The sequence below is a fragment of the Natrix helvetica genome, assembly GCF_964273705.1.
Source record: "Natrix helvetica genome assembly, chromosome: 2".
Lineage (NCBI taxonomy): Eukaryota > Metazoa > Chordata > Lepidosauria > Squamata > Natricidae > Natrix > Natrix helvetica.
Genome location: NC_138552.1, coordinates 33,767,106 through 33,776,448, shown reverse-complemented (window position 1 = coordinate 33,776,448; position 9,343 = coordinate 33,767,106). Strand labels below are relative to the sequence as shown.

Here is a 9,343-nt window from a genome sequence, read left to right as displayed (position 1 = left end):
AATGTTACATAAAGGAAACATTATTAAATTCTTTATGATGAGCAATCATAGGAAATCTATTATTTTTTGCAGAAGCAGCAAAATCAAATTTAGTAGAGTGACAGGCATGTCAAAGGGCTTAATCAGAAGTTCTACATTTCAATTTCTCTCTAGGTGGATTTTGAAATTTTTCATGGTGAACCCAATTGCTTTTGTCAAGTTGTATTATGAACACTTGGGGAGTGGGGGGAGGAGAGAAGCCCTACGTTGTTTGAAAACCATTGTCAAGAAAAAAAATTAACACTTCCTTTCACAGGTATTTTTTTGCATAGGTATCTGCAGATTCAGACAACAAATGAAACACCTACAGAAGTAACATGAAATTTTAATTTAATTTGTTAGACATCCCAAAATATTATTATAAATACAAGATACATGAAGAGATTGCTACATTCTTTATTTTACAAAGTAATATTCTGTAAGTACATTTATATACAAAATTTACAAACTTATTCAGACAACTATGTCTCTACATTTACAGAATACTCTAAGTAACTTAGAGAAAAGTTGATTTGTTTGATTTGGCAAAATAAAGTCAAACAAAAAGAAAGATGTTTGTTTACATATGAAAAATGTAGAATTACGATACCCACCAAAAATGAGTTGATTAAAGGAAAATGCCATTTTGATTAAGTCCTTTTCTAAAAAATATTATGTTGATTTAATTCAGGATTAAATGTTGAGTCAATGAAAGCCCTTGCCGAGATCACACCCCAAATTTATGCAACTTTCCATATTTTATTTCATCAGTGTTTTACAGATTTCCACGGTAGTGTACCCTTTTATTTTGTGGCACTAGCTAGGTTACAGAGGCCCAGGGAGCTACTTCAAGCAGGCACAAAAAGGTTCATAGTACCTCTCTGTAAAATATGCCTTCAAAACTCCATACTATTCAAAGATCTCAAGACTTAAATATTTCAATATCCCCTTTCTTATAAAACTTACTTTATTCCTTCCTTTTGCAAGCCAATCCCTAACCATCTGACTTTTAAACAACCCAGCCCCTCCTATTAGCAACTGTCCAGTTTTGATTTGGACTATTAATGTTGTTATATTAATTGTGGCAAAACTACTGCTAAACTGAAATGTTTCTCGGTACCATTATTGACAGATGTTACAAAATGAGCCCGATTTAGAGACTTTCAGGAAATGCAAAGCTCTATCCCTATAATGAATGCCAATGTGCTGCTATAGCATTATATTTCTCTCTACTGTTATTTTTATTATATTGTCATGTGTGCTTTAGACCTTTATATCCTATAAAATAAATAAATAAATGAACTGTAACAAGAAAGTGTCAAGGACAGAGCTCTATATAGAGCAGTTCTCAGTGCAGTATTACCTACCATTCTTGGTTCAAGTACTTAGGGAAGCCCATGCTTATCAGGAACTCTTGTCAGCAAAGATCAACATACTGCACATGCTCAGTATTCTGTCAATTCATTAACTGGAACATTCTAACCCCAAGAAAAGGCTAGGTCATTCAGGTTGGTGTTGATGCATTGCATTAAGGCAAAAATCAATTGCATCTCTAGCACAAAACAGGTTAAATAAAAGTAATGCCAATTGTTATGGTTGAAATCAGAAATGGAGTTTGAAGGACATTCTCTTCACTTCATCTTGTTTTTCCCTATTCCAGAGAACTTGAAATTGCTGGAGAAACATGAAAAAGGTGTCAATGAGTAAGAGAGAACAAAGTAGGAAAAACAGGACTCAGTAAAAATGGGCTACACTTTTCAGGCAGTTAATCAGGCTTGTCCAGGCCTGTTCTTTGTAAAACTAGATTAAATAAACATTTAAATATGAAACAAGATGCTGATGGCAGTAAGACTAGTTTTTTTTTAAAAAAAACTATATTCTTTTAAAAATAGCATACATTGCATATATTCACCATTGCCTGCACAAAATGTTCCAAAATGGCAAATACCATTCGCTATTCACTGTTCTGTGTTAATAGGCTGATATTTTAATTTCAGTATTTGAGCTATTGTAGAAAACTACAAAAATGCTAAAAGTGGGGATCGAGTACCTATTCTGATATACAACAAGTTGAGGTTCAACATGATTGCAGTCAAAACTGAAAACTTAATCTAGTGAATTCCAAAAAAGTGAAATCCTAGCTTTTGGTCAAAGGACATATTGACCTGAAAAGGCAAGCATTATGCAGCATTAAAGGTGACATTAAACATCGTATTTCACAATTGCCTAGTGATCTTTCCTATATTAACTTAAGTGTAGTATTTTTAACATGACCATAGAATAAATCGGTTAAATGAATGGACCTGCACCCATGTCAAGTTATCCTTTGCCATAGATTCATGAATACATAGATTTAGTGCAAAAAATTGATTACAGATGAACAGTTTCTTAGAACACATGTATAAATATGAAATTAAAAAATTATAAGGGTGACAATCGATTCAGTGAATTATTTCCTTCCTCAGCTGTAGAAAGTTTGACAGTTGTCAGCTTACGAGGAGGATGCTGAGGGCTCTTGCGAAGATTATCATCCATCTGCAAAAGCAAGATAAAAGCCAGTTTGGATATTTGAATAAAATTAGGCTTAATACTGCTCACATTGTAACATCCAATCATTTATTTTATGTTAATTATATACACAATAGGGCAATTTTCTTGAGTTCAAAAACAACATATTAACTGATGAGTTAAATGAATTACCTTATTAATGCCATGCATAATTTTTTATACTTCAACCGCTTAACTCTGACTAGTAAGTATGTTACTTCTTGTTTATCCATTAAAAGAAATGGAGATGTGGTCCTTTAAAGATTATCTATGTATGGGGAACACTTTGTATTTCCTATCCAGTTCTCTGTAATTCATCCCTCTTTTTCACCATGTTCTGATTTTGTGGGCCTGATTCATTCAGCTGACGTGACTAAACATTGTTGTATGCTTCATTTTATGTCATCACATGAATGACAACGTGCTTTCCAATTTATCTGCACAAATTTCTTTTCCCCTCTCACAGGGAGTTAAGTGTAAAATCATGCAGCTTCCCATCAAATAAGAAAGCAGTTTAGAAGTGGAAAAATGAGAGATAATATTCTTGATCATTCAAAGTTTAATACTACTATTTCCTTAAGATCAAACAACGGAGAGGGAAAAGTACTACTAATAAAGTTAAAATATCTGCCAATAACAAAATAGGAAATGAGCTTGATAAATATTTATTTAACAAGAAAATTAGAGTCAGACAGCAATTTTGAGCATTACCCAATCGTTTAAAAAATTTGTTCCCTCCACTCATTCTGACAAGTCACTGAATATCTACTGTTATATAAAAGTACACAGTTCTGGTTTCTGCCAAACAGGAAGCTACAAATCTTCTGTCTAAAGTTATGCTTAAAAAAAATTGTGTCTGCAAAGAGAAACAAATGCTCAAAAGTTGAATCCTCTATCTTAGTTGCCAACTTCCTCCTGCCCAAACCAATCTATAGATGATTACCAAGTGGAGGGGTACTGACATCAAATGGCTAGATAATTTAATTTATCTTAATTTACCAAAGCAATAGTACTTTTTGCTCTCTGTTGCTCTTTTTGATTATCTGTCTCAATTTGTTCTACCGGTAATAAAAGACTCTATAGGAAAAATACATCACTTAATTGGAATAAATAACCAGAATGAAACCAAGATTGATCAAGCATCTCTAGTGTCTCCCTCTATTAACACTTTAATTTACATTATGATCTGACAACTTAAGAAATAACTGCTTCTAATCATTTTGATTGATAGTAATTCTATTTATGGAACCACTCCTTTATCTCATGGAATATTTGAATTTATCCTTTATCTCATATATATTTGAATTATACTTCTCCACCAGTGACGTGCAGTCAGGTGAGGCAAGTGAGGCACAGCCTCACCACTCTCATCATGAAAAAAAAAGTAAAAGGAAAAAGCTGAGCTAGTTGCTGCCTCACCGTGGATCACTCTGCTTAACCTCACTGGTGCTCTCCCTCCCCAAGTGTAGTGACTTCCTCCCCAGGCCCCCATTCATTTCTCTCTCTCACACACACAGCTGGATAAAACTATATAAAAATCTAGCCCAGCTTCACTGATTACAAGTTTGAAAAGGCAACGTGGCTCCACCTACAATCAAACTACACTTGGGGAGGGAGAGCACAAGCGAGCACTGAGGAGACCACAGGAGGAGGCAGGAAGCCAGGCAAAGAGCCATGCTGTAGTACACACACTTCCCCCCAGCCTCTTTCTTTTGGAAGGCTCGGCTCCCCTCCGGCTTCTCTGCCTCTCCTCTCACCCCAGCCTGCCAGCAGGAGATGGTGGGTGGGCTTTATTGTGTTCCAGGCATTTCCCACCCAGACAGCAGGCTGCATTTGCAATGGTGGAGGTGTTTGGGAAAGGCAGCAGGGGAATGGGGGGGGGGATGGCAGAGGAGCTGCTTTCAAGCCACTGGAAAAGATATCCAATCCAACTTTTGTGTGTGTGGGGGTTTGTTTGAGAGTGAGTGAGAGAGGGAAGGGGTAGGAGAGATAGTCCAGTCCAACTTCTGTGTGTGTGTGTGTGTGTGTGTGTGTGTGTGTGTGTGTGTGTGTGTGTGTTTGAGAGAGGGGGAGGAAGGGAGAGAGGGAGGAAGGAGGGGAAGGAGAAGAAAAAGAAAAAGAAAAAGAAAGAAGGAGCAAAGGAGAAAAACAAATGCTGTTGCTTTAAATTGGAACTGAGCATGCCTGGCTGTGGAATTCTGGGAGTTGAAGTCCACAAGTCTAAAAATATTTGAAATGCAGCACTGTGTCAGTGCCTCACCAGTCATAAACCTCACCGCACGTCACTGTTCTCCACTGAATCCCAGAGGTAGTTTAGGCTGTTAATTTCAAGTGGATATAATTAAGACACCGTTTCATGCTCACAATGCTGCTGAAGCTTAAACACTTCATCACATGCTCATTAATTTATATATGCATTCAGAGGTCAAACATTTGTGGAGATACATTGCTAATTTCCCCAGCATTAAATTATATAGAATTATATAGAATGATCTAAATGCCCAAAAGGAAATTTAACCCTGATCACTGTGTTCATTTTTCTTATGCACCTAGAACACTGCATTGAGTTCTTTCCAGGTACTGCATTTTCTCCTTGATCTTTTCCTTTATTGGTACTGGGTTTTAGAAAGGGCATTGATAAATTTGATGATGTACAGAGGAATGCAACCAATATGATAAGGGGCCTGGAAGGAAAAATGTAGGAGAAATAATTATAGAATTATAGGATTTCTATATGTTTTGCCTGGAAAAGCTGTAGGAAATATGATAATTATCTCTAGGTATCTGAAAGGCTCTCATGCAGAAGATGGGGTGAAATGTTCAGTTGTTTAGAAAACAGGACAAAAAAATAACAAATGTAAATGATTAGAAAGCAGATTTCATAAACATGCAATTACCGAACCAATTGTTAAACCGGAAGGATCCACCACTGCCGGGAAGCCTATGTTTAGTCACTATGTCACAAGACCTTCATGCCCTTAAATTATCTTGTATATTTTTATTCTGAGCCATTTAGAGTTGCTAGGTAATGACTAAATACAATTAATGTGTATAAATTCATAAAAATTATATTTAAAATGATATTGTTGAGGAGGAATAAAGACAGTTTGTGCATTCAAATTTAATTACATTCAAATTTGTCCTAGTTCTTTTAATATTTACTGTTAATTTTTAGTTGAATTGGACAGTCTCTTTAGGGAATCTATTTTCATGCCTTTTGCCAGAATTCCTATTATCTATTGCCTATGAAAGGGCTAATGAATCCTTTGTAGAACATCAAAATAATTGAAACACATCCAAAGGTTTCAAATGTTGAAGGCTGAATCAGACTTATGATTTTACTACCCCCAAATACTGAAAAGTACTCTAGGGTATGTTCTAATGCCTGGCCACCTGCTTTGTTAGATTTAATAATATTCCTTTTGATCACATTTGTCCTTCAGACTCTAGAATTGCTTAAATTATTGCCTACATTTTCCATATTGCATTTGTGTATAAAAATATACATAAGGCCTATTTAATAGCTTCCTTAATTCTCAGATGACTTTTTTCTTTCCTTTATCAAATAAGCATTAGTTATTGTTAGGTATAGATTCTAAGTGCTAATTAAATAAAATCTACCCAGAGATTATAATGAATCTGCCTGCTCCTTTAAGTGGCTTATATATCTTATACATTAAAGAATTTTATGGTGGTATTATGTGAATTGTCCATTCTGTACCCAAGTTATATATTTATTTACTATGGAAGAAAATACAATCAACTCAAGTACTGCCTACTTCTTTTTAAAATCAAGTGCAAATACTGAATTTTTAAACAAACGTAATTGACCAATAAAGGAGAATATTTGTACATAATCTAATACTGAATATTATCAAACAGATATTTCAAAACCTAAATTATTGATACACAGTTATCCAGAACAATGGCAGTTTCATATATTCGTGCAACAGAACTGCCTCAGTAAGGCAGAGAAATGGGCTAAAGCTAAAGAATGAGGCACCATTAAAAGCAACATAAAGATGATAAATGCAGAAGAAATGCATTCTTCTCTTCATTCCCCCCCCCCCCCCAACAGCCCATATGTTTTTTTGCAGTGAAGGTCACTTCAGACATCAGAGATTGAATAACATAAAAACAGCTGAAACCAACTGCAGTAGGAAGCATCCCAAAACTTGGGATGGATTGTGCTCTCCTTGGGTGCTCTTTTCTATTCTGGCTGTCAATCTCTTTCTCTTTCTAGCTGATTAAAGCCAAAAGTACTATCTGGCCCCTATCTATTAGTTAGAAAATCAGAATGAACAAGAACCTTTTCAATCAAATTAGATTCCTTGTTCACAAGCTGTGTAAGTTTCTGGAGATTCGCATCAACTGTATCTTGTCCCTCCGGAGAGGTCCCTAAATAGGCAAGACACACAGAAGATAAAATTAGAAAGAACCAAGAATCTCTACAAACATTTCAAGAATTTTCACAGAGAAAGCATCATATAATATATGCTAATGGAGTCCTAAACTGTTACCATTTTTAAAGCCCTTACAAATTTATAAGGCAGATTCCAAGATTTCTGGTGAAGAATTTATTTCTAGTATATACTTAGTGCAAACAAGCATATGTAGATTTTAAGATGTATATGTGTATGTGGACAAGTGTACATTTACCTGAGAAGTTTCGTCTAAAGTAGCAACTCAGAATATCATCACAGAAGTGACATAAGTTAGGAAGCTGCTTCAGATGCTCTTGTAACTGGACTTTAAGGAATGGTGCTTTATAAAGAGGTGCAAGAAAACCAAACACGAAGGCATCAAGAGTTGTAGGTCTAGATATAATAAATACATGACATTATTATCTCAAATCCCTTTAAAAACTTTCAGAAACATGTGTAAAATGTTATGTTTGAACATTTTGAATTCATAAAAATGTAACATGCTCGACTATAGAAATAGTCAATAAATTGTATCCCTATTTCATAGTAGTTTAATAATCTAATAAGACTGCATTTTGTGAAAATGGCTAATTTGTCTTCATTATTTATTATTTATTTAGCATATGGCATCCACAGAGGTCATGCAATCGCTGATATACAACACTAATAAACCATATACCCGTGATGGCAAATGTATGGCATGCCAGCCGTCAGCTCCGGTGCACGAGACATATTTGGTGGCACGCCAGCCGTCAGCTCTGGCACACATGCAGTCACAGGCCAGCTGATTTTTCGCCTGTCTGGAGGTCCAGGGGAGGCCGTTTTCCCCCTCCCCAACCTTCAGGAAAGCCTCTGGAGGCTGGGGAGGACGAAAACAGCTCCAACGGGCCAACCAGAAGTCCCGAACTTGAGGTGCGCGCGCATGCGCAGATAGACAGGGAGGATTGGTTGGGCACATGTGTGCACGCGATAGTGGGCACAAGCACAATTTTGGCACACCGTAAGAAAAAGGCTCGTCATCACTGCCATATACATTCAAACTCAAATGTTAGTTTGAATAAAGCATCAGCAAATGCATGTACCGTATTTATCGGCGTATAACACGTACTTTCCCCCCCGAAAAATAGGGGGCAAATGATGTATGCGTGTTATACACCGATATAATGTTAAGAAGCCATGTTTTTACAGTATTAACAAGTACCGCAGTGACGTGAGGAGGAGAGACTGGCTGAATATTCTTTCCTCTCCCCGGACACCCGACTAAAACGCTTTCTTTCGCCCGTGGAAGAGCTCATGCGGGCGAAAGGAAGCGCTTTACTCAGCGGGGTGTGGGTGAGAGGAGGAGAATGGATGAGCCGTCTCTCCTCTCCCCGGACTCCCGACTAAAATGCTTTCTTTCGCCCGCGGAAGAGCTCGGGCGGGCGAAAGGAAGCGCTTTACTCAGCGGGGTGTGGGTGAGAGGAGGAGAGAATGGATGAGCCGTCTCTCCTCTCCCCGACACCCGACTAAAACGCTTTCTTTCGCCCGCGGAAGAGCTCGGGCGGGCGAAAGGAAGCGCTTTAGACAGCGGGGTGTGGGTGAGAGGAGGAGAGAATGGATGAGCCGTCTCTCCTCTCCCCGGACTCCCGACTAAAATGCTTTCTTTCGCCCGCGGAAGAGCTCGGGCGGGCGAAAGGAAGCGCTTTAGACAGCGGGGTGTGGGTGAGAGGAGGAGAGAATGGATGAGCCGTCTCTCCTCTCCCCGGACTCCCGACTAAAAGTTAATTTAAAAAAAGTTCTGAGCTACCCTTATTTTGCTTCAAAGTTCTTTATTTGAAATTTAAATTTTTTTCCTGAAATTTCCCTCTTAAAATGAAGGTGCGTGTTATACGCCTGTGCGTGTTATACGCTGATAAATACGGTATTTGAAGTGTGTGGACAATACGTAGACAAAATAAAATATTGAATTAGGGTAAAAACATGATAAAATCACTATAATATGGCCCCATAGAATCACAATAGGATAGATGCTATAGTTCAATATCTAAGGAAGTAACCCATCTAGCTGCTTCTACTGTTGCTGCGATGAGATCATCCCAGTTTCCTTTAAACTTCCTGAAGGGACTTTCTTGGATTATATGTATCATCATTTGTTCCAATGCACCGCCATTCCCCACTTAAAAAGCTTTGCCTTACTTCTGACATCGCCTGTCCTGATTCTATTCAGATGGTTCCATATTTTTCACGGCAGCTGCATTCCTGGAAATGGTTTTATTGACTATACGTGATCTGTTTGGTTATAGTTATTAAGGGTCATCCATTTTGATCACCATTCTTCATCTAGATTGTAAGACTGCGGTATGTTATTCCAAATT

General features: G+C 37.4%; 1 protein-coding gene across 3 annotated transcripts in view; it reads right to left on the bottom strand.

Annotated features, from left to right (window-relative positions):
- Positions 1 to 420: 420 nt before the first annotated feature.
- The window catches only part of MTX3 (metaxin 3), a 35,022-nt gene continuing 26,099 nt past the window's right edge, over positions 421 to 9,343 (bottom strand). For 2 of the 3 annotated variants that reach the window (XM_081943334.1, XM_081943335.1), the window contains exons 7-9: positions 7,225 to 7,382; positions 6,875 to 6,963; positions 421 to 2,553 (exon numbers count right to left, since the gene is read on the bottom strand). In XM_081943334.1, coding sequence (XP_081799460.1) covers positions 2,440 to 2,553; positions 6,875 to 6,963; positions 7,225 to 7,382 — 361 coding nt within the window. In that variant the 3' untranslated portion in view covers positions 421 to 2,439. The remainder of the gene's footprint in view (positions 2,554 to 6,874; positions 6,964 to 7,224; positions 7,383 to 9,343) is intronic. The other variant, XM_081943336.1, reaches the window with a different exon arrangement.